This window comes from Opisthocomus hoazin, chromosome 1 (assembly GCF_030867145.1).
Source record: "Opisthocomus hoazin isolate bOpiHoa1 chromosome 1, bOpiHoa1.hap1, whole genome shotgun sequence".
Lineage (NCBI taxonomy): Eukaryota > Metazoa > Chordata > Aves > Opisthocomiformes > Opisthocomidae > Opisthocomus > Opisthocomus hoazin.
In genome coordinates this window covers 138656050-138681064 of record NC_134414.1, presented here as the reverse complement: position 1 = coordinate 138681064, position 25015 = coordinate 138656050, and the positions used below count along the sequence as shown (strand labels likewise).

Below are 25015 nucleotides of genomic sequence, written 5' to 3'. Positions count from 1 at the left end.
GCTCCCAACGGGGCTCTCGTTCGGGCTCCCCTCCCGCCGTGCCGGGCCCAGCCCCCAGGGAGAAGGGCCCGTCGGTACCGGGAGAGGGGCGGCAGCCCCGCCCCGCCCCGCCGCTCACCGGGCCCTCCGCAGGGGCGGGGAGGGCGGGCTCTGCTCTCATTGGGCGGCCTCAAGGGCGAGCCACCGCGGGGCGGGGCTTGTCCCCTCGGAAGTCCGGAGAGAGGGAGGGGCGGGGCTCCGCTACACCGCCGTCTTCATGGGGCGCCTCGCTCCGGCAGGGCTGAGGAGCGCTGATTGGCTGTTGAGGAACCCCAGGGCGGTGCTGATTTGCTGTTCCTGGAGAGTCCTTCCTACGCCCACTTCTGACTGGCTGTCGGCTCTAGGGGCGGGGACTCGTCGCCTATAAGTTGTGGGTCCCCGCAGCGCTGGTGCTGGCGCGCAGCTGGGGGGGTGCAGGCACTGAGCTGCCTGCTGCGGTGTGCGCGGGGGTCCTGGTCCGGCTCAGCGATGTGAGTGTCCGCCGGGCCGTGGGTGGGGTGGTGGCTGCGGCGGCGGGTGGGCGTGTGGCGTGGGAGGGAGCGGGCGGGCGGGCGGGCGCGGAGCCCGCGGCCTGGCCGACGGCGGGGCCGAGTGGCGCATTGCAGCAGCCGCAGGCAGGGCTGCCCGCACCGCCTCCCCCCGCCCCCCCGGGCGGTCTCGCTCCCTGCTGCCGCGTGGGTCGCGGGTGGGGGGGGTGGGTGCACCCCAGCGGTGACGCGCGGGGCTCCGGGCCGCCGCCGTCCACCGCAGCGCTCGGCCGCCCGGGGGTTGCCGCCGCCTTCCCCGTCGCCGCAGCCCCGTCCCCCTTCCTCCTGCCAGCGCTTGCGGCAGGCTGCGGGCCGCCTCCCGGTCACCTCCGGGCGGCTCCCAGCCCCCCTCCCCGGCCCCCGGGAGCGCCGAGTGCGGCCCCACCCGCGACCCCCCCGGGAGGGCCGGCCCCGGAGCTGCTGCCAGCGCTGCCCCAGCCTGGGGACGCCGGGTTTGGGGCGGAGTTGGGGGGGTGGAGGGGCGCTTCTCTCTCGGCTGACCGGTTTTTGTCTTTGCCCCCGTGTGTGTTTCTCTAGGTCTGACGCAGCTCAGCAACCCGCTCCCGGGGCCCCCGAAGGGGGAGCTCCTGGTGGGGGCCCCCCCGGGCCGCCCCCTAACCTGAGCAGTAACCGTCGGCTGCAGCAGACGCAGGCCCAGGTGGAGGAGGTCAGTCGTGCTGCCAGCCGGGCTGGGTTCCTCCGGGCTGCCGGGACCCTTCTCCGCAGCAGCGGTGTTCTTGACAGGCATCTGTTGCCGAGGGGGTGGACGCTTTTGTCGTGCCAGTGCTAGAAGTGCATTAATAATACTCGGGTATGATGGCAGACCTGTAAAGATGCTGGAGGAGGGATTGCTTTATGCTTAAAAGCCGCTTAATTCCAGATATGACTTCTGAGGAGCGGGGCCTGGTAGTTTTTTGGTACTTTGCATCGTGCATCTGTTATGGAAATCAAGCTGTGCAGCGTCCAGACCAGCTCCGACTGCCTGCCGGCTGCGGCGCGGGAACAGCAGCCTGCGTGCCGGCTCAGGGTGTGGGGAGCCTTGCCCGGGTCGGTGCCCGTGGCCTGGCTGGTGACATGCAGTAACGCCTTAGTGCCTCGCTGGGGCAGCAACACGTAGCTCTAGGGTATATTCAAGACCCACCTGGACAAGGTCCTGTGCAACCTGCTCAGGGTGACCCTGGTTCGGCAGGGGGGTTGGGCTGGGTGACCCACAGAGGTCCCTTCCAACCCCAAACATTCTGTGATTCTGTGATCTTCGCAGTTACCGGGGAGCGAGCACGCAATTACTCTCATGAGGGGGGTGAGAGCTTTGACAAAGGGGTGAGAATGTGGGCCTGAGGACCTGGTTTAAGTGCACTTGAGCTGATACTTTGACAGGGGGTCTCAGGATTTTTTTTTCCCCGCTTCAAAGTAGGCAACAACTGGAAAGCTCTTTCTTACACTCAACTTTTTGCCTTGTTTACAGCTTTCACTTGTTAGCATCAGAGTGTTAGTTATTGGCCAAGTTACTCCTATTACTTTCTCAACTCTTTACCAATACAACTGCTGCTACTCTTCTTCCTTCTGCAGGTTGTTGACATAATGCGTGTAAATGTAGACAAGGTGCTGGAACGAGACCAGAAACTGTCAGAGCTAGACGACCGAGCAGATGCACTCCAGGCCGGTGCCTCACAATTTGAAAGTAGTGCGGCAAAACTCAAAAGGAAGTACTGGTGGAAGAATTGCAAGGTGAGTTTACTAGTGCTGTGATCTCCTTCATCAGAAGGAAACTGGGCTAGTTGTCCCCTGGGGGGCTTTGAGAGGATAGTTGGGGCTTTAATTATTCCAAATGCATAGAATTCTTTCACTGTGAAGAGACTTTGAGGCCTTGTCTGTCCTACCTTCAGGGCCTGGCTTATGTTCCATGGCTGTCAGGGAAGATGTGAACTTGTCAATCTGTTCTGAGTACTACTCTTTGACAATCTCTCTCTCCAGATGATGATCATGATGGGAGTGATTTGTGCCATTGTGGTGGTGGTGATTGTAAGTAAGTACCAAAAAGAGGAGGATCAGAGGTGAAGAAGCGCCAGCTTTAGAGTATTTTAAACTCCAGTGTTTGAGATCTGGAGTGTCTTGGTTGCATAAGTGTTAACTTCAGTCCTCGGGGAAGGGAGGTGGTGATGCTGGGACTCCCACACTTACTGTGGAAATGGTATGCCTTACATCGTAATAGAAGGAACTGGGGGTGGCCATCATTGTAGAAATGGGAAATTCTGACTGCCAGGTCAGGTAAACCTGTAAGTACGAGGGGCGTTTACCCTGGAGTGGGTGGGTTGGCAAGTCCCTTCCCTGGTGGGGGATTTGGAGGTCTCTGGGGGACCTTTGGTGTAACTTGCCCTTTTGTTCTTTCCTTTTTTTTCCTATTGCTTTGTCTCCAGTTTACTTTTTTACTTGAATGTAGCTCCTTCAGTCTGCAGCCTACTGTCCCCTGTCACCTTGCCTGTCTCTTCTTGCCCCTAAATCTTTCCTTCCCTTCCTTTCCGCCTAGCTTCTTCATTGATTTCTTTATTGGTTTTAATTTGTCTTCTGTATAGGACTCTGAAGTGCTCTGCTGAACATGGTTATACTCTTCAACAGCTGTTGCAGCTTTAGGGAGGGTCATCTGAGTCTAGAGGAAAGGGAAATACAGGAGGAGTGTGTAGCTATTGCTCCTGCTCTTCTGCGGGGAATTTTTGTGGTTTATTTTTGGGTGTGAGCTTGTCAAATAGTGCCTGTGTGGACTCTAGCAAAATAAGAATGCCTTAACGCAGTGCCTTTGGGGATGAAGGACTTCAGCATGTGAGATTCTTTAGTGTTCTGCCTAAAAAGAGTGGCAGCATGACTTCAGCTTTTCGTTGAGCTTCTGAAATAAAGGCCAGTTTGTGTTGGTCAGTGACTGTGAGCCATCTGACTGAGCTAGAAGTAGTCATCTAGATTTCTCTAGCCATGGAGAGATGAGCACTAAAAGAAATGATTTATTCTGCCTGTCCTTACTTTCAGATGACTTGCTGTCTGAACACGGCCATTTCGGTTATTATAAATGAGAGCCTACATGATTACCTCAGTCAAGTGCAACAGACTAAATACAGTTAAGTGAAAGGAGTTTTGTTGTGATCAAAAAGGTGTATGTGGGAGTAAAATCTCCTGCCAGAAGGAAAAAACGAACAACAGTGAGGAGTCTGGTGGAGGGTGTCAAATATTCCTTTCATCTATGCAGACACAAGCCAGGACCCTGTGGCTTTCTACTTATCTTGTAGCTTTCTGGAAGACTGTGGGGTAGTGGCACAGTGGGAATGGGTTTGTTGCTTTTTTGTTACTGGGTTGAAAGTCAAAGGAAGCCCACTACATAGCAGCAGATGGAGGTGAAGGAGCCTGGAGGTATTCCAGATGAGACTGAACAAGCCACACAGCTTTCTGATTATGAATACCTGTTCTGTTTCTGCTACCACAAAGCCCTATCTTTTCAGCAGGAGTTAGAAAATACTCAGAATAGTTAGCTGGGGATTCAAAGGGAAATGCTGCTCTGGGCATGGGTATTGCAAAGTGACATCAGATGTCCCAGTTTGGCAGCTTAGGTCTCCGGAGATCTTGCCTGTCAAACTGAAATCCTCCTACTTGCTATGGGTTCTGTTGGATTTAGATCCAAGGTGGTCTCTGCTGGAAGTAAACTTGCAGCATGGAATGCTGTGGCTTTCTGTAAGCCAGCTCTTTGTTCTCCTTCAAAAATAACAAGAGCTGTGAATTGCTTGAATGTGTTGTCAAACCTGGGGTTAAACAAGTTGCCCTCTTCATCAGTTTCTGCAGTCTTCTGAGGAATGTGCATCTTGTCTTTTTTTTTTTTTTTACAAGCTGGGCTGTAGCCTGTAATCTAGACTGGAAAGAGGTCACTCCTTTAATTTAGGAAGCTTTACCTCTGTTCTAGAGTACAGAGACCTGTCTAGGCTTCAGAGGATGCAGGGAGGTGGGGGAGAACATCATTGGAGTTCCAGACGGAAGTACAAAAGCTAGGAGGAGCAGATGCTTTTTGTTTTGTTGGGTGTGCTGGGGAAGCCCCCTTTCCTCTTCACAGGACATCTGGGACGGGGCTAGGTTTTGCATGCTCACTTCCATGCCCCAGCATTTCATTTGTGCTGAGTTCATCTCCCTGCAATTCCATCCCTCTCCACCTTGGGTGAGGGCAGAGATGAAGATCTGCAGTGAAGCAGCCCTCGTCCCCTGAGCACTTCCCTGATTCCCTGTGGAACTGAGATGTGATGGACGGTCAGAAGTGCATCTACTGAAGAGGAGCCAGGGCCTGCTTGTACTACTTACTGCTGTCTTTTTAGGGGGTGGGCATACAAGCTTGAGGCCCCCAGACCAGCAATTCTCTTGAACTCTTCTAAATGAGCCTTTGGTGCCCCATTCCTCTGGGGGCTGAGGTCCCCACAGGCTGTCTCTTCCATTTCTTTCTCTTAGATGTTGTATGTTGCCTCTTCTGCTCCCTGTCCTCTCCTTTATGTCTCTATGCATGGGCAAAAAAAGTCACCAAGGCCCTCTGAGTAAAAGCAAGGGACTCTGCTGTCCACGGCATTACAGCCACTCACGCACGTGCAGTTATTTCCTTCCTCTGTAAACACAACTGTAATCTCCTCTGGCATGTTATAGTAATCAGCTCATGTACTTTAAATGGTCTCTAAGAAACACAATTCACCACCTTACTGAGTCTGTCTGGTCTGTCGGTGGGAGGGGAAGGGGCTGGGATATCAAACTCTTTCTGGAACATCTTTTTTTTGTTGTTGCTGCCGTACTCTGCACCTGAAGTTCTGGCCCTCAAAGCAGTGGGTAGTCTTCCATTGCGATGTAATTCCAGTTGTACTGGAACCGTGTGCTGGACTGACTCTCTGCTAAATCTGTAACAAGATGTATGGACCGGCAGCTCTGAGGAAGAGGCTGCCCAGTCTGACTCTGCTTCCATCCACCAAATGTCCAGCCACTGCATAATGTGTGGGGAGGTAGTCCCCTGAACGTGGAGGGTGTGTTGCCGGTAGCTTTAGTTCCTTGGGCTGTGGCGCTTGCTTTTGCGTTTCAACAACCTATCCTTAGATCCTTCAACCCAGAAAACAATTCTCCACTGGTGTTGGGACATGTGTTCGTGATCCAAATGAAGACCTCCAAGAGTAGGATGCTGTTCACAGCATTATCTTGGAGCATGGCTGGAATAAAGGTACGTGCCCCCTTGTTTTGCTTCACTGTACACTTGAAACTCATTAAAAAGACATGACAGAGCTTTGTCCAGTGTAGACCGGTGTTAAAATGAGGTACTCATGCCCTTATCTGTCCCTGCTGTCACAGACTGTAGGGTGTAAAACAATACTCCCTGTGGCTTATGGTTCCCTCATGACCAGTCTTTGTCCAATCTTAAACATCACCAAAATCGTTCCAGAACAGCGTACGGTCAGTGGTGAACTGAACTGGAGCAGTGCAGCCAGGGTAGTTCTTGCAAAGATGAAAGCCTTCCCAGGAAAGGAGGGCATCTGGACTGGCTGGTGGATTAAAGCAGCGTGTAGAGTCTAAACAGCACAGATCAGGCCTGCACAACCTGAATGAACTAGTCCTGCTACAATTCCTGCCAAGTCATGTGTTGTCTTCCTCTTTGTTCTCAGCTTTGTTTATGTAGGGGGGTAGGAAAACTTTTTTTTTCTTCAAGCAGATGTTTCTCCAGACCAGTGACTACTCCAAGTCCCTAGCCAAACCTAGGGGCTTGAGTGCTCGCTTCCCAGAGCTGGCCAACTGCTCTTGGAGCACACCGCTGGGGCTGAACGTGCTGCTGAACGTTGCCACAGGGCTATGCCCAACTCGGGAGTTGTGTGCAAGTTTGTGAAAAAGAATTGCATATCTAACCAGAAATCCTCCTGTAGGTGTTTAAAGTACTATGCTCTGCTGGGAACTCGCCTTCTGAGGTGCCATCCTTTAAACCATCCACACCGCTCCTGCAGAATCTGTTGTCCTGGATAAAACATGGTTCTAAGTGTGTGCTAAAAGCAAGATCAAACCTTTGGCAAACAGTAGTTCTATAAAAGTATGATTAGAAATTCAAGCTCTGCTGTTCCAACATGCAACTGCTATATCAAATCCTTCATTGTGACACCTTCATTTTTGGTGTGGCCTCAACTCTACTGCCCTTAAATGGATGTGTCTTAAACCTCCATGTTTCTAGATGCCCTAGTCCTTGTTCTGGTTTTTCCTGAGGTTTCTGTGTACTCATTGAAGAAGGCTGTATGCTGTCATCAGCTGGGGGTGTTGGGTTTCTTGTCTCAGCTGGAGAGTAACCAAATGATAGCGGGGAAGACACAGAACATTTTTCTTCAGTGTGGGAATGCAGCATCAACGCTTATTTAACAGACTTGGCTTCCCTGTGAAGCAGTACAGGTCCCTGCTGTGAAGTATCCCCTGGGGTTGGAAGCCTTAGCTTAGTGGAGAGAGGCAATAATGGGGAAGCACAGAGGTTTTATCTATCTTCTCAGCGCTAAGCAAATAGAGATAAGAATATAGGTTTTACAAAGTAGGCCCCTCATTTGTCTGTCGGATACATGAGTTCAGCCAGTGAGTGTTTCTTCCCGGTTCCCTGCAATGCCTCCTCTTGGAAGATGTAAGTGGGTGCCTTTCCAAAACTTCCCATTTATAGGCCACAAGAAAGTTGCACTTCGGCTGCCATACTTCTGATAACCTTTGACCTATTTTTTTTGTGCCACAGTGTTATTTAGAACACCCTTATTTGCTCCCCAGGTTTCTGATATGAACAGCCCAATAACATCCTTTCCTTCAGTGTGTAGACCCACTAAATGATTCTTGCAGAGGCCATAATGACTCTTTTCATATTCTCTTCTGCCAGGCTTGTTTTCCAAAAGCACTTATACTATTTTTTATAAATTTCCCATAATCTCCAGATACTAAGGATTTTTAGTTTGTTGCCTTTAGGCATGTACTCGGAAGCTGAAGGTGCTTTCCTCTCTTGTGCTCACAGGACCCTTCCAAATATTGCACATTGGTAAAGTACAGAACTGCAAGGCTGAATGCAGCCATCCCTCTGGTGTGTGCTTCGTCTCTGTGGTTTCCTCTGTCCTTTCAGCAGCAGCACTGCTGTACTTTTCATTTCTTAATGTAGCATATCTCCACTCCTTAGATGTTACTGAACCTGTCCCAAAAGCCTGGGAATCCTTTCCTCAAACTCCTTCTAGGTTTGACCTCAGTCTGTGCAGTCAAACCTTGCACCTATCTTCTCTAAGCACTCCAGCAAGCAGAGTTTAGTTCTAAATGTATTGCTTTGTTTCTGAAGTGGTTGTTTTCCCACTTTCTAGCTTCTCTAGACATTTACACTTACCTTGTACTTGCATGCATTTCCTGTATTACAGAATCACAGAATGGCAGGGGTTGGCAGGGACCTCTGTGGGTCATCTAGTCCAACCCTCCTGCCGAAGCAGGGTCACCTACAGCAGGCTGCACGGGACCTTGTCCAGGTGGGTCTTGAATATCTCCAGAGACGGAGACTCCACAACCTCCCTGGGCAGCCTGTTCCAGTGCTCCGTCACCCTCAGAGTGAAGAAGTTCTTCCTCATGTTCAGATGGAACTTCCTCTGCTTCAGTTTGTGCCCATTGCCCCTTGTCCTGTTGCTGGGCACCACTGACGAGAGTCTGGCCCCATCCTGACACCCACCCTTGAGATATTTATAGGCATTGATAAGGTCCCCTCAGCCTTCTCTTCTTTGGGCTGAACAAGCCCAGCTCCCTCAGCCTCACCTTGTAGGAGAGATGCTCCAATCCCCTCATCATCCTCATAGCCCTCTGCTGGACTCTCTCCAGTGGCTCATCATCTTTCTTGAAGTGGGGAGCCCAGAACTGGACATAATACTCCAGATGGGGCCTCACTAGGGCAGAGTAGAGGGGTATTACCTTAGTTCTTATGACAAAGATAGTTTTGGTATCTGTCAAATTGTGAGTGCCACTCTGTGAAGGAACATGTTTTCAGCAGATAGCAGGGCATGCCTGGCTGTGGCTTTGTGTCCTTCTGTTCCCTGTCCTGCAACCATCCTGTAGTTAGTCTTCCTCCTTCCTGGAGGGGCTGGCCCATTCTTCCCTTTCTTCCAGTACTTTTTTTCCATTCCCCAGTCCCACTACAAGTTTTCTTCAGAGTTCTTGGCTCCTCCAGATTCATCTGATCTCACAGTTGGAGCCCTCAAAAACAGCAGTGTCCCTACCTTTCACAGACTGTCTGTGTCCCTTTTGTCTGCTAGTACATGACTTCCAAATGCTCTTAGCCCTTCATCAACTTGCAAATGTCTGCCACCACCATGGTGTCGCAGACACCGGGGCCCTTTATACCCTGTCTCTGGGTTGTTCCACATCTCCAAAGAGCTCACATCTTGTGTGTATTTCAGCAGCACCAAACACTGCAGCAGATCCTCTGCTATGGGTTTTAAGCTTTTAAACACTCATCCCGCTTCTTCCTCTGTAATTTCTCTGTTGTACAAACCTTCCTTTTTCTCATCCTCATTCTTAAGCACATGGAACTACCCACTTCTGTGCTGCTTGCTGCTGAAAACCAAGCCATTCTAATACTCCAGCTTACCCACAAAATGATTTTTCTGCTCTTGCGCTTTCCTTACAAGAACTTGTATTCTGACTTCTCTACCTTCTGCCTGCATGACAGATGCTCCCAGTCCAAAAAGACCCAGCTTGCTTTTCTTCAGGGTCCTGTGACCTACAGTTGCTCCTTGCATCTTTCCTGTGTTCTCCAAATAAGTGTGCTATGCTTCTAATGTATTCATGACTGCTGAGCATTGACATCCCCATAACTTTCTCCTCTTGGACAAATTCACCCCAGCTCAGACCTTTAATTTGCCTTTTGCTGACTGACAAATCCCTCTAAATGCACACCTTCCCCTTTTTTCTCTAGTATTTCACATTCTCAGTAAAACACTCCATTTTCCTTGCTCTCACACCAGCACCGCTGGACTTGTCTCGTTTTCAGCCAGACATCACTATACATCAGTTGAGCTTGCAAGTTGTGGTCTTGTCAGCCTACAAGAAGTTTTAAGGGATGGTCCTGGGAGGATCACCTGATTTCTCCCAAGATGGCCATTTTTACACTGATTCTCAGGCTAGGGAGGGCTAATCTATTTACTAAATTGTGTATCAACTTCATGTTTATACAGGCTTTTAGCTATGGATTTACAGCTACCTAGAATGGGGCCATTACTTTGAATTCATCACTCAAAGCCCATTTTTTTACATTTTAACACTTTTACAGAAGAGGGAAATAATACGGCCCAGGCTTCCTCTAGGGACTACATCACCTCCTACAGCTACATTTCCTTGACGTTGAAGAGAATTTAATGTTTCAAGTGGTTATGCCTCTGATTAATCTTCCTTTAATTGCCCACTTAACTATGCGTGATGCAGTGGGTCACATCAATTTTATGGTTATCAGAAGATACTGTGTGATGTGAAGAATCATGTCTTACTCGTTTGGATATTCCGGTAAGATCACGCTCAACATATGAATCATTGTATGTTTATGATATAGAGAGACTGTTTCAGATGTTGCACCTGCTCTTTCTCCTTTCTTGATTGGGAGGTGGTTTTGTGAAGCAAAAACCTTTGCGTGTCCACTGTCAGGTTTTTGCTCATCCATGTGCTAGAAACTACCCAAGGCGGCAGTCTGTTGTACTGAATTTGTGACAAAGATCTGGGCTATGGGTGCAGCATCGCAACTCCTCTATTTGCCTTTCTTGTTTTAATTGTTACCAAATTTACTTTTTTTTGTTTTAGCCGCTAAACCTAGCTTTTAACTCTGCCTTTTGGGCAGTGTTTTTACAGAACATGAAAGTCCCTTCATTAAGGCACCTTTGAGACTTCATTGCTTCACTACTCTCTTTTATTTCATTTAAAATCACCCATAAACACAGAAAGTGGATTTTTTTTTTGTGTGTGTGTTTGTGGAAGTCCTCATTTTTTCTAGTGAAGGCCTCCCAGGGGGAATACATGTTCCCACACGTCTAAGTGCCTGTGGTTGCAGGGCTCTCCCTCCTGCTGGGCTTCCCCCCTTGCTGAAGGACACCCCCTGAGTCGCTTGCTTCCATTTCCAGCAGAGACGTCATCTTCACTTTCAAACAGGGGTCATCAGCTGAGCACTGGGATAAAGCTTGAAAAACCAGGAATATTTGTGTAATAAAGAATATAGTGTTCATGTCTGTGAGGAGGAAGAAAATCACCGCTGGGAAGCGAAAAGTGCATTTAGGTAATCAAGATGAGCAGTACAGCAAGCATGTGTTTAACATTTCAAAGGGAAGAGTTAGGCAACAGTTTATATACTGCAGTAAAATCCTCCATCTTCCCAAGGGCAGTGCATCTACCTTAATTTTTAAAATATCTGAAGTTTTTCTTTTGTTATGATTAACTAGCTTTTAAATTCAAAAGAGGCCGTTTCCAATGTGATTGGGTACATCGTACCACAGGTCTTTGCCTAAACATTCTGGTATCCGTGTTTGTGTCCGGTCAAGCGGATAATCCTGTTTGCTAAGGACATCACCCTTGCTCTCTTGATACCATATAAAGTGCTGTGTAAACACCATTGCAGCAGAAGACTGAGTATTTGTAAAAAATAGTATGGCAGGCTTACTGCAAGAAATAAGATGTGTGCTCTTCTATGAAGATCCTCAAGTCAGTTCCTGAGAAGAGGACCATCTTTGTCCTGGCCTCGATTGTCTATGTGGTCGGTCCCAATAGGCTAAAGCTTTCTCTGGAAGGATCTTAGATTAAAGCCTGCAGCATTTCTCCTGTGCTTCACAACCCTCAGCAGAGCCTCTGCGGGTGAACCAGAGAAAGGGTGAGTGAAGCAGAGCAGGCACTGCAGGACGTGCGCTGTTGTGATCCAGCAGGATCTCGTGGCAGCAAAGATACTGTTTGGGATGGTTTTACGGGTGTGCATAGCTACTCTGTTTCCACAGCTGCTATGTAGAGATCAATTTATCCCAAATGCTCTGGCAAACGGTCAAATAGCTGGACATACATATCTATGGTATAGCACACGGAAGGAGACTGCTATACAGCTAAGATCTACCAGTGCTATGTAGGCAGCTTAAAAAGGGAGACCTTATTCTGCCAGGAGTGTTTTTCCCTGACCTGAGAGAGGTAGTAAGCGTCAACCACCCCCCTAGAGTATTGTGCATAATATAAATTGAGATTATGTCAGCGGCTGTCATCTCTTGGGGCTATACAAGTAGCCTCTCCTCCCTGGGAGGAGAGGGTGGGTGGCTTGCTTTTTGGGTCAAAGCTGGACATCAAGAACTAGGAAAAAGCAGCCAGTTCCCAACCCTAGGGAAAGCTTAACAAAGCTCAGCCCGTGTAGAGACTTGTAGCCCAGATGAGACGCCATTCCTGTCCCTTGTCATAGCACAGAGGAGGCCAGACATGCCTGCCAAACCTCTTTAATTAACGACAGACCGAAACTGTGGCAGCATCTTTGTTGCAGGGAAAAGAAAGCATGCATGCACATGTAGGTGTGCACGTGCAAGGAGTGTAAGGAAGCCAAGCTGACATCTCCCCCATACGTACATTAGATCAACTCTCATCCCTGGTGATCCCCAGAGCAACAGTATTTTATGAGACCGAAGAAGTCACCTACAGCAGTGAAAGTAATGAACCCAGGCCAACCACAGTGCAGCCTTCTGCTATGGTCCAGGCAGAGCACCCCAGAAACAAGGAAATGCGGGTCCCATGGAGAAAGCATGCAGCCTCTGCTCCAGTTGCCACCCATCGCAACTGTGGAATAAACCACTGCCTCACTCGTGTCCCACTTCACCATCCCGGCTCAGCCCACGTGGTTCCAGGCTGTTGTAGGACGGCAGCGTGGTCACTACAGCCTCAACAGTGAAGCGGTGTGGAGCACTGAGACCTGCTGCCTCATCTTGGAAAGCAGTGTTGTCATGGCTGTTTGGAGGGGGTCCCGGTGGGGAGAGCTGCTGCCGGGAGCGGAACCAGCGTAAGGCCAAGATAAAGGTGATGGCGATGAAATCCAGAACCAGCTCTGCAAGCTCCATCACAGACAGGACAGAGGAGCCAAACCAGAGACTCCACTGGTTCCCAAGTTGGGAGAGCAGAGTCACTACCTGCAAGAGATGGAGAACGGGCAGTGAGGATGGCCCTCGTTACAGCCTTTTGCCTCCCCACCTGCTCCACCCAGCAGTGCTCCGTGGCACTGGGAGGTCCCTCCCACCCTGCTGCAGGAGAAGAGACTGGGTGGCCAGCAATGCTGCTGGAACAAACGCCTGCCAATACAGAGGGACATCGTGGGAACGGGTGGCTAGAGAGGACGTTGGCAGTAAAGTGTGTACCGTGAAGGCCGGAGACTCCCCACTGGTCTTGTAGTTCCACTCCTCAAAAAAGATATTCACTTTGGCAACTCCGTTCCTGTAAAAGAAAGATGGGGCTCAGTAACCCTAAATCTGCAATCGCAGTAACCCTAAATCTGCAATCGCTGCATTTCTTCGCCAAAGCTTCATTGTCTTCTCCATCCCATTCTGCCCCCGTCCTCCTCCCACATATACCACCCAGGGGGTTTCTCCCTGCCTCCGCAGTTCCCTCATTCTGCACTAAATGCAATCTTTGGCACTTACAGTGCACTTCTGAGACTGCGCTGTGAAACCCAATGTTTGTGGTGTCCTACGCTGGCTCAGTACAAGCTCCCGTGTGGCTCTCCTTCCCACCCTTTCACCAGCCCTTACTGTGACTCTGGACCACATGGCAGCAGCCTGGGGCTTACTATTTTCATACTAGCGGCTGACATTTTTCACACTCTTCACCTGGATTCCCAGTCCTTGCTGAAGTCTCAGTTTATCTCTACTCTGACTCAAATCCACTGGCCTTGTCCACAAGTCCCATGCCTAATCTCTTCCCGTAAGTGATTTAATCTGAACTATGACCCCCTGACACACACACACACACATTCCCCTGGGATGGTTTCTGGCTCAGATGCAATCTCTGTTTAGGGGCTCTCACCTCTTGGAAGTGATATTATATTTGTTCTGTTGTGAAAGCATGTAAAAAACCCAGTCCTGAAACGAAAGTGCAATAAATTGCGTTACGTGACCACAGTCATCTCCTGTAGGTTTAGTACCATTTGAGGAAGGACTGAACGGGAGTTCGGAGCAGTGCTGGGGAGCCAGGAAACCCTCTCCTTACCTCTGAGACAGCAGAAGGCCAGCGGGAGTATCCAGCTGACAGCTGGTATTCTGTCATTCTGGAAGACAAGAGGCCATGTTAGCTGTTGAAGCTGTAGGAGCCACAAGGCCAGGTCTCTCAATCCCCAGGCACACCTGGAAACTCCCTCCCATGCTGAAGTTCTGCCCACTTCCCACTGAGCTTCTGCACAGAACTCAGGAGCTCACCCCCAAGCCGACACTGATGTTCCTCAGCCATTTTGGCTTCCTGATGGGAGAAATGTAATTTTGGGTCGCAGCTCAGCTATCGACTCAAGCTTTTGCCCTAGTCAGTGAATGCTTTCCAACATCTCTAGGAGTTCCCAGGCTACCTGACCAAGGATCAAACTTACTTGCAAGGTTTCCGACATTTGTGGAAACAGCGCAGCTCGTCAGCTTTGAATTCAGCCAGGAGTTTGTAATAGCAGTAGCCTGAGCGGCAGAGAAAGTAAATCCAGGTAAGCGCACAGTATCTGTATACAAAAGGTGATGTGCAACAGCGAGGGCAATCCAGAGAAGGTTTCCTTCCACAAGCCCAGAGGGACCAACCATCAAAGACAAGAGTGTCTTTCGGATGTCCCACACCAGGAAGCTCACTGAAGACAACGAGGAGATGTAACAGGACATGAGGTGGACCAAACAGGTTCAGGTGGGCATGAGCTTTACCATTCCTCCTGTCCACTTACCCCAGGCCACGTGCTTTGTGTAGTCACAGTACTCTGCTCCAGTGGGTAAGGGATAGAAGTAATACGCACACCCACAGCGCTCTACCATGTTGAGCTGAAAGCAGGAGCGAATGCAGACCTGGAGGCATATGAGGTGGAAAAGGTTGAACAAGGGAACCAAACCCACTGCAGCCTGTATCACATCATACTATTAACAGCGCCCACAGCCAAGTGTGGCTGTTAGGGAACTGAAGCACTTCAGGAAAGCAGGCAAACGAGCCGGCACAGGGCGAGTGACAGCGAGTTACCTGTTCGGTGTAGCGGGATGAGTACAGATTTTGCACTGGCACGTCACTGCCATCCTCTGTGCAATCACTGTAACTGCCCCCAAGACGCTCTGTCATCTCCTAGAATATCAAGTAGTCATTACACAAAAGAACTGGCACTTTGCTGTCTTCCTTCTACACTTCCATGCCGCTCGCTGCTTGCCCATCAGGACCTGCTTTTTATGCTTTCCTCTGGATGCCAGCTCCCCCTGCTTCCCTCTATTTCGTTGTTCACTGCTACGCTTCCATCAAATCTTTCTCGTCTAGTCCAGTAAGCTCCTCTTCCTTCCCCTCCCTCCAGTCCATGTGATTAACCCTCTCCCTAAACAGAGTCCATGACAACCCATCTGTATCTATCATCTACTGAGTTAATCCTCCCCCACTGCAGTTCGCATTCCCACGTCCAAAGCTCTTGCCCCGGCTGCTTCCTCACCTTCCTCATGCTGATGGAGGTCTCAATACCCGGACGCACATTGAAACCCCCATCATCCATGAAGGCTGGCTCATTCTGATCATGGACCATAACCCTGGCTCCTGTCACCGTGGACAACAGAGGGATGAAATCATTCTGTTCGGTGCGCACCACCAGAGAGAGACCTGAGGGAATGTCAGAGAGCAAGGGATGTCACGGCTGGCCATCGTGCGGGAGAGAAGAGAGAGCAGAAGGGTTAGAAGTGAGTCTGTAAGAAAGAAAGGAAGAGAAACATCAATCAGGGCTGCACTAAAGCTGGGAAGCAGTGGAGGGTAGCTGGAGGCCAGAGACAAAGCTGGAGGCTCCAGGAGAGGCCAAGGAAAACTGGATTTCTTCACTGTGCCTTAGAAAAAGAAGAACAGGCACCTGAGAGAGATTTCATGGAGAGACTTGGAGCCAAATGGAAGAAAAGCCAGAAGGTTGGATCTAGGAGGTTTGGGAGCACAAACAGGTCAGTTGCTGTGAACAGGGAAGTGGAGCAGGAGAAGGTCAAGACCGGGCTCTCAGGAGCACAAACAGGGGACTTCAGGAAGGGCCAGCACAGGTCGAGAGGGAACAACGAACGTAAGGATCAGGCACTGATGGGAGAGAGAGAGTTCAGCGGGGCAGCAGCAAGGGACAGCCATCTCTGCACGCCTGTAACTCCTGGGGAAAGCAGGGCTGAGCTGCTCTCCTTACTCACCAAAGAGTGCCTCTCACCCACCGTTATTGATCCCAGGCAGCGAGGATGTCCACAGGCTGCTGCTGTTGTCGTTAAAGGTATAGCAGTTCCCATAGAAGGGATGGTGGAAGTGGGTGTAATTCCTGAGACGGGAACAGAAACATTCACAGGGGGTGAGAAGGGCTGCCAGACCAAGGGGAAGGGCTTTCCAAAAGGAACAAATCTGTTCTCCGCCTGCAGGGAGAGGGGCTTACAGCAGATGGGCAGTATTTGTTATGTAAACTCGCTCGAACCGGGAAAAGCAATTACAATGTGCTGTAAAAAATGTCCTGGAGCCGGGCAGGTTTTTACACCAGGTTTTTCATACTGCTAACTCTTGAGAGCCCAGATGGGTTTTAGCAGTCTAGTACTGCTGTATTGTCTTCTTAATATTGACAAAAATCTTAGCTCTTCCTGCCCCTTTTCCTTCCTTGCTTGTGGGTTTCATTTCACTACCTCTCTGGGGTTTTTTGACCATAGTGGCAGGAGAGAAGTGGGATATTGTTTCTACTCTCTTTTTCTAACAACTCTCTCTTTTCCTCCTCCTGTATGTGGGCCGATAAGTACCACTTCGCCACTGTACAGAGCAGAATAAAGAGACTTCTACACTGTACATCTTTGCCCACTCTGGGGTTTGGACCAGTATAAATATTTGTGTAAAACCTAGGGAAAGGAAAAACCATCCTCCGAGGTCCACAGTTTCACGTCACAGAATCTGTGACCCTGGTGAGCACAACCCACAGGAAAGACTCATGAGACACCGTCTGAGACGACAGGAACCAAACAAGGAACAATCCCACCTTGGGAAAGAGGTTCTCTAACGCGCGTTTCTTGAATTCCCCTCAGACCCAGGCATGAAACATGGGTGTTGTTAGGAAGACACGGTGGGATGCTTCCACCACTTACGCCTTGTCACATGTTGCTTCATTGAAGCGGCAAGCATAGATGAAATTCTCAAAGTCAGACTCATCCAGGGCTTTCGCATCAGGCACCTGAGCCAGGATATTGATATAGTGAAAGCTGTACCATTCCCGCACGGCATCCACCCCTGAGGAGTACGCCTGATGGAAACAGTCGTCGTTGTTTTCACTGCACTGTTAAGAAGAGAAGGAGAAAACCAGCTACGTCAGGGAAGTCTTGTCCAGGAGGCGAGGCTGTGGCTGTGGATTAGCTGTGCTCCCTCAGCACAGGCAGGAGATGAACCCTACAGAGTGGACCAGCTCCGCAGGGCTCCTGCGCTCGACCAAAAGGTGATCAGCAGGATGGGGAAGAGCAAACCCGGGGCAGCTCCTGGGTGGAAGGGAAACACCAGGTAAATGAGCAAGGCTGAGTAAAACCCAGGAGGCAGCGAGCTGCAGTGAGGTGTGCAGGGTGATCTGCTGCACATAAATTTTACGTGGTACAAAACCAGAAGCTTTTGATTCTTTCGTGGAGAGTCTTTCCTTCAGGGTGTGTCCAGAAAAATGTGTGTGATCCCGTGGGAACTCTACTTAACTGGCAAGCGATTAGCTTCAGTCCTTCACTGCCTTTTTAAATGCAAACACAAGCTATCCCCAGGCGAAGAAGCTGCTACCTAGGAGCGAATGGGACCACGACCATATTTCAAATGGCCCACAGCCATCCACTACTTTCCCCTTCGCTATTATTGGGCAACACTGTGGCTGACGTTAATAAATGGCTCTCCAAAAGGCAACTGCAAGGCTGATGCAGCTTTCAGGAAGGTCAAGGTTCCCTGCCCTACCTAGGAAAAGACGGGCACTGACGTGGACAAGTCTCCTGGGGCCCGCATGAACAGGGACAGGACTTGGAGAACAGGATTGCAATGGGCAGAGTATTAAGCTCTACCTTTATCTGTAATTAGCAAAAGCCAGTGCAGATTAATCAGATTAATTAATTCTACGTAGGAAAAGGCACAGCCAAGGATCTAACAATAGCTACACAGAGGCCAGAGTGGGTAAGACACGGCGTATCTAGGGATCTCACCAGAACAAAGCCAATTTTCCAGTCATTCTTGTCCACTGAGGGACTGTTTTCTGGCAAGTTGACTAAATTATCCCGCTTCTGCCTTCGCAGCGGATGGCGCTGGACATGATGGAGCAGGCTCCTTGAGCTACGCTTTCGCGTGGACAGCGTGGACCAGTCGCTTCGTGCCAGAGACATGTTGTAGTCATAAAGGTCTAGCAGTGTCTGATGGGTGATTTGGTCCAGCTCATCCAACTTCTTCCGGATGGCGCTGTATCTACAGGGAGGGGGGAGAGAGGAGCCTGCAGGTTTAGGGCCGGATGCACATAAACAGCTCTGAATAAGACACACGGCCAAGTTTACTGAGGTGATCCAGGCCATTCCTGCCACAAGCTGCAAATCCAACCCCTTGCTGGAGGCTACCATCCTTGTAGGAGAGAAGCGAATGTGTCTGCTTTTGCCCTGTGGCAGTTCACAGCGTGGCCCCGCTAACACGCACCACCAAGCAGAGCTGCCTAAACTAACCTGCCTTCCTCTAACCCCCCCCCCCGCAGCAGCAAAGGCCTGCCAGAAGCGTCCTTCCCACCGGCACTGCCACAGAAGGGGACAGTCAAGGACCACGAGGAGAACAACAGTACGCGCTCTTATCCCACGCCCGCAGAAGTCAAGGCGGTCGAGAGCTCCAGGAGTCCGTTTCTTACCTGTAGGGATTGAGGGTGCACAGCGTCACGGCTGGGAAGGTCAGCCTGTCCGAGTTGAGGTTGAGGTTGAGGCTGACAGGGTAGCTGAAATACTCCCTGTAGAGGATCCCGAACTGCCAGTACATCAAGCCGAAGGTGAGGAAGAAGAGCACGGACCAGAAGGCTGTCTTCATCTTGTTCTTTTTGGAGCACACCAGGCGGATGGCCCCGTGGATGGTCGTGTTGCTGCAGAAGAACTGGAAGAGCTCCTGGTAGGAACTGTAGAACTCGATGAGACCCTCCCGCTCCTCTTCTTTCTGCCGCCGCTCCTCTTCTTGCTTACATTGCCCCGTTTTCTCCCCTTCTGGCATCTTGCCTGCCTTCGCCCAGCCACCCTACAGCACAAATTCAGAATTAGGGGGGTCGCCCTGCAAGACCACGGCTCCGGGGAAGCTGCTCCCAGCGCAAAACCTTGCTCGCCATCGCCGTCTGCCCCAAACCTGGAAGCCCGCACCCCCCTCCTCCCTCACCCCCATCCCAGGTTGCAGACCCCCAGCCCTCCCCCCACCCACAGGTGACACGGGGGGGGGGGGGGAAGATCCCCCTCCCGCTGTCGTGTCCCCACCCCCCGGGGCTGACGTGCCTGCGGCGGGCGGCGGCTGCTCGGCCCGGGGCTGGTACGCTCTGCCCGAGCGCTGCCGCCCGGCTCGGCTCTCCCGCAGCCTCCCCGGGCCGGGCTGGGACCGGTTCCTTTCCAGTTCGAGCCAGCACCCCGCCCGGCCCCTGCCCCGCCAGCCTCGCCCCGCCCGCCCCTCCTTCCCTCTCCTCCCCCGGCCCCTTCCCCCCGGCGCCGCTCCCGGGGAAGAAAAGCCTCTTTACACTCTCCGGTGTCCGCCCCGGGCACGGCGGCCGAGGGGGCCGGGGACGCGCCGGGAGCCGACCTTGGCGGAGCCGGCGGGGGTCAAGGCGCGGCCGCCGCGCTCCCGGCGGGCCGCAGCCCCCCCCCCCCCGTCCCTCCGTCCTCCCTGAGGGGAGCCCTGGCCCGGCCGGGTACGGCTGCCGAACAGCCTGTTCCCTGCTCCTCTCCTCCTCCTCCTCCCCCGGCCCCCGCGGCGTCCCGGGGAGCCGAGGGGATGCCGAAAGTTGGCAGCGCTCGTCTGGGACCCCCCCCCGCCCCTCTCCTCGGTCCCCGGCATCGTCTGCGGGGTTCGTCGCCAAGTCGTGCTTCCCAAGGGCAAAGCCCCGGTGGATGGGGGCTGTGGGGTGGGATTTGCGAGAGGGACGGGGCTGGAGCGGAGAGGGGTGGTGGTCTGGGTGAGACGCGTGAGGTAGCGTGGGCTTTGCTGGTTCGGTAGCTGAAGAAATGCTTCGTGTCGGGAGCTGCCTGGCCCAGGTGTGAGTGGGGACGCGTTGCACCCATCCATGCCTGGGAAATGAAGGCCTCCCGTCATCACCCAAAGCCTTGCGGCGTTTCCTCAGACCGCAGAAATCAACGCCCGTACCCAAACGCAATAGGAGTCCCCAGCAGCCCTCTGCCGCTGTAAGAGCAGAACCGCTTTCCCAGTCCTTCCTCCAAGTGGTTTTCTCCCAAACTAGTGCTGTCTGAAGTTTTCACTTCTTGCTTTCCTTCACGAGTCCCTCCCTGAGATCGGTGCTTGTTCAGGCCCCGACATCTGGCACTGCATTTCGGTCCTTGCTGGAGTTAGCAGTGGTCTGGTTAGTGACACAGCCACTTGCAGCTCTGCGTATTGCACAATACCGTGCTTGAAAACAGCAAGGAGTACATTTCTGAGGCCAGCAGTGAAGCGACAGCGTGCCAGGAACAGCCTTGTGACGGCTGCTTGCTACAAACCTGCAGCCACGACTTCAGAGCTTTCCCCTCGCTCCGTCCCATCCCAAAAAGCGACGCGAAGCAAGAGCACCGTTCCTTCTGCAGTTCTAAGCTTCATTATATCTCAGGCAATGTATTTCCGAACTTTCATCAAAGATGAGTTGCAAAAAGCAGGAGGGGTGGGGGAAATGAATTAAAGTCGTATCGAATGCCTATTACAAAGCAGCTTCCACAGAGCACTGGAAATGCCCTCCTGGGTCGGACCGCTGGTCTGTGAGCTCCGTATCCTGTCTGGGGCAGTGCCACAGGAGATGCCATTTAGCAGAGGGATGTGAGCTCTTCTGATTTGTGCCATTTTGTGCACCCAGACACGTGAAGGATCCCTGAAGATGAGCATCATCAGCCTTTTGACCCAGCCGTATAGCCTGTGCCTTAAACTCTGAACGCATGTAGAGGTACAAACACCTACTCAGCGTCGGCGCTTACGATTCCCAGTGTCACCTACGGAGCTACAACACAGTCACTTCATGCAAAGCGTGTTTATAACTTGTCTGACTTACATTACTGTAATTTCCTGAAATTACTCAGTCACACTAATGGACCGTCCTCCAAAACAGCCTCTCGTTTACTGGAACTGTGCCTGTGTCTTACTGGAATGACAAAAATGATTTTGCCCCTGAAAATGCCCATTTTACACTCAAGTTAACAGCACCCACAAAGCAACCACAGCTGAATTTGGTATTGCTGACAGTTAGGCTTTCTCTGATTTCCACAGTGTTTAAAAACATTTCAAACTGTCTTCAACCGATCTTTGCAAATGAATTCAGAAACACGGTCCTTCTTGCTGGGTGTGAGACAAAGGTAACTTACCTTTTCTGATTTCTTTTGACTTGACGAATAATTAAAAACCCAAACATCTGGACCAATTTGCTGTATGCGAATGACAGTCTAAAGCAATTTTCTCACCATTTTGTCATGGCTGACAATTTCCATCACCGTGTTGTTTGGGAGAACTTCTGGCCTTTGCCAGTTTGGACAAGAATAGCAGATAATTTGGGTGTGGGTGCATGTATTGTATGTTTTATTGTTATGTGCGTAAAAATGATAGATCATATCTCTATGTATCTCTATATGCTCATCTAGATACATATTTGTTTTATTTTTCAGAAGACTTTTAGCATATGTTGTATTTTTTTTCCTAAAGAATTAAAAAACCGCTCTCTAGCTCTTTCACTGTTTCCAGCTACTGTGTCAGCAGTGATCTAAACAATTCCCCTTTCCCTCTTTCTCCCGCCGGTGAGCTGCTCAGGCTGCTGTCCGCTATCTGCTGTTGTGGCACACCTCAGAGCACGTATCAGCCCTGAGGTGACGTCCAGTCGTTTCAGTCATGTGAATATCACGCTTCGGCCATGGCTTTGAAAAAGTCCTTACCTTCCTGTGGTCCCGTACATGTGCTGCAGATTGATTGCCAACTCACAAAGGAAGCAAAAATTGATTTTTAACATTTCTACCACCAAAATTCCTGCTTGATTCCCCAAATACTTTAGAAACGATGCAAACAACAAATCTCCCATTGCCTTCTCAGCTGCCAGTCTCAATCTCCATTTGCAGAATACCAGAATTTGCTTCAGTTTTTCTTTTTTAAAAAAAATTATTTTCATCCTCCCAGCTTTCATTTGATTTTTTTTTCCCAATGTGTAGATGAACTAGATAATATAAGTGACCATCTTCTGGCAGAGACCATCAGTCATAAACGGTACCATTTTCCCCAGGCATGCTTCACTGTGACAGCAGGTAGTGACATGGAATTACTCGTGTACTTTGCAAAAACAGCTCCTGTTGATCATTTAGTGATTAGGTACACTCTTGTCTCAAACTTCCCTCACCACAAGGGTCTCTGAGCCCATCCACAAGTTTCTGGGTATTTATTCGATGTATCCACCTTTCAAGGCGAGTCACACCTGATGGAACTGGTTTTGACACGGGTGGTTATTTCCCCCACCCCCATTCAGGCTCAGCAATTACAGGATAAATGGTCTTCTGAAATCCCAAGTCTTGCGTTAGGATGAAAGATCTCCCATCAGGCACCACAAATCCTTTTTGGAAGTTTTGATTCATAGTATTTACTTCACCTCTAACGACGTTTTGAATCCCAGGAGCTTTGTACTGGAAAGATCCTTTTCTTTCAGATGCTTGTCGCTAGGTCCTTCACTGTTGAAATGGGAAGTGCCCTGTTGTTCTGGGCAGTGCTTCTGCATATTATATCTTCACAAGCTGAATGCATGATTGCTTTTTATTGCTACTCAGCAACCTTTGAGTAAACATGAATCATTTTTATGGCACCAAATTTGAAATGTTTCCTTACCAGCTATGTCTATTATCTGCCTGGGTAGGAATGTGATAGTGATCTGTAATGCACACAACATTTTAAAATAGAACAAACTTTTTTCAACACGCTGCTACTGTGGTAAGGAAAAAAAGGAAAGGTCTCTCCCCTTCTGGTCTGGATTCCAAATGTAACAAATTATGTATGTTTTTGAACTACTCGAAAGATGCTTGATCAGTTTAGTTCTTTTGCATATCCATATATGCCATTGTTTTCCTTCTACTGCAAGGCAGAAGCTAGTGATTATTCTGGGTTAGCTACAGCTGATTATACTTTTCTGCATTAAAACTGGCAACATGTGCTGTCAAAGAATAGCAGCACGGATCGTGCTTTAAGTTTAACTGAAGTGTTTGGCCAAAGAAATACCAGCCTAGTAGCTGCTAAAGATGGGTAGATGTGAGCCTACGCTTCGTATCGCTGTCGATTTTCAGTGGGGAATTACTTACCCAGGATTTGTGGACTCCCTTGAGGCAGAGGTGGTGATCTCTGAAGAGGATCGTTATTAAAAAGCCATCAGGGATTTGCAAACCAGCCTAATGGGCTGTTGAACGCCTTCTCCCTTGCTACTGATGTAACCTGCCAGGCAGCAGTGGTGTCTGTCCCAAATAGCCAGTGCTACTACAGCAGCAAGAGCGTGTCCGTGTACGCAGTCCCGCACCTTTCTGTCCCGAGGAGGCTGCTTTTCAGTGTATTTATTCATATGTACCTTGTAGGAGCAGAGTGCCTGCAGGGAGCCGTTCTGGTGATGCAAAAGGGAGCCCTGAGGGAAAAACCAAAGCAGCATGTGTTATCCCTATATTTCAGCATGAAAGGTGGAAGGCTAGGGTAGAGCTCATGAAAATAATGTTGTAGGACTGAACAAATCCTACTGGAAACTGTGTGGAAGGAACCCAGTCTCTCTTCCTAGGAGAATGAAGTTAGCATGAGTGAACTTCAGAAGACCTGTATGGATCCTCTTTCGTTGCTGTCTGCACGCTGCAATGCAGTTCGGAGCCCGGAGGAGAGCCTGTACAGCAGCTGCTCACGCTCTGCCTCAGCTGGCAAATCTGAGTTAGCTCCTGAAAGATGTAGCACTCTCCCATCTGTTGCCTGTATTGCAGGACACGGGATATTACCTCTTGAATCAGTTTGGGGTGCTGAAGCAGCCCGGTGATCCAGACCCCATGGTGTGTTAGCCATACCACGTTGCGTCCGAGTCAGCAGCCACCTTCACCGCTAGTGACCTGTCCTCCGTGGGAAAATCACCAAGCACTGAAAATGGATGAGCCTTTGAGCTCTGCCCCTGCTGCATAAACCCAGGGTCTCACGTAGGATCACTCAGCCAGATCGACAGCTCCTCAGATACTGATCTCAACCCAGCCCTCTTGCAAGAGGATCGGCTGTGGAAATGGCCGGATGAAAACTCCCGCCCACTGGCATAGCTAAGCTAAGGCTAATTAATGCCCGCCTGAAATAGCAGAGAGCAAAGCTATAGGACTGGATGTCAACACCAGTGATTTCTTCATCTGCTTTGTACTGAGGGGCAACTAATGAGTGGGGAGATCAAGATGGAGTCTCCTTGAGTTCCTCCCCCCTCAGTGCCCTGTTCTCCCCAGCTGAAATCTTTAATTTCCTCATTCCAGCCCTAACAATATAACTATTATCGCAGCCACCTGACTCCCCAGGCTTGTGTCCCCACCCCTTTCATGATCTCTCCTGCGTGTTCCTGGAAATTCGAGGCAGATGCAGCCACCTCAGACCAGTTTTTCTCCCGACACCTGCTGCTCCCCGGCCGATGGAGATCGCAGGGTTGGGCTTGGTCACCCTCCGAGCCCAGCGCAGCACCCGGCACGGCAGGCATTTGCTTGCTGGGCACAGATGCTTGCTGATGCCCACCTGGAGCTTTACTAGAGCTGACGTTAGGACAATGTGGTTTATGTTTACCTCCCATTTTTGATGCTGCCTCATGTAATTCTCCAGGTACCCCCCTCAGTCACTCCCACCTCAGTGGTTTCGTGTTGCTTCTGCTTCTCAGCTCTGCTCTGTTGATGGGGTCCAACAGAGCCCCTGCTTTTGGGGGCCAAAACTATGCTCTCAAAAAGGGAATCCACAGGGAAGTAAGCCTTTAAGAAGATAAGTTAATCTGTAAATTCTGTTTCTTTTATGAGTAAGGCCAGATTTAATAGCCAAATGCC

General features: G+C 50.5%; 2 protein-coding genes across 2 annotated transcripts; one reads left to right on the top strand and one right to left on the bottom strand.

Annotated features, from left to right (window-relative positions):
* The first annotated feature begins 383 nt into the window (after positions 1 to 383).
* VAMP1 (vesicle associated membrane protein 1) lies at positions 384 to 5278 on the top strand. Its single transcript, XM_075438019.1, is given in 6 exon segments — positions 384 to 509; positions 1104 to 1233; positions 2136 to 2294; positions 2541 to 2592; positions 4225 to 4277; positions 4280 to 5278. Coding segments are annotated over 6 exon segments (513 nt in total). The 5' UTR covers positions 384 to 507; the 3' UTR covers positions 4397 to 5278.
* A 5210-nt stretch (positions 5279 to 10488) lies between these two features.
* On the bottom strand, positions 10489 to 19114 carry SCNN1A (sodium channel epithelial 1 subunit alpha). The gene is made up of 12 exons (XM_009932201.2): positions 18646 to 19114; positions 17966 to 18221; positions 16889 to 17076; positions 15986 to 16086; positions 15244 to 15407; positions 14793 to 14891; positions 14506 to 14623; positions 14173 to 14251; positions 13803 to 13860; positions 13620 to 13675; positions 12956 to 13031; positions 10489 to 12730 (listed from the first exon to the last, which is right to left on the bottom strand). Exons 1-12 carry the CDS (start codon positions 18993 to 18995, stop codon positions 12404 to 12406), a joined length of 1872 nt encoding a protein of 623 aa, XP_009930503.1. The 5' UTR covers positions 18996 to 19114; the 3' UTR covers positions 10489 to 12403.
* Between the last annotated feature and the right edge of the window lie 5901 nt (positions 19115 to 25015).

Coding starts and splice junctions, on each gene's coding strand:
- SCNN1A (XM_009932201.2), bottom strand. CDS start 18,995: ATGCCAGAAGGGGAGAAAACGGGGCAATGTAAGCAAGAAGAGGAGCGG. Junction 18,222..18,645: donor TGCACCCTCAATCCCTACAG/GTAAGAAACGGA, acceptor CCCTCCCTGTAG/ATACAGCGCCATCCGGAAGA. Junction 13,861..14,172: donor AAATGTCGGAAACCTTGCAA/GTAAGTTTGATC, acceptor CTTGTCTTCCAG/AATGACAGAATACCAGCTGT.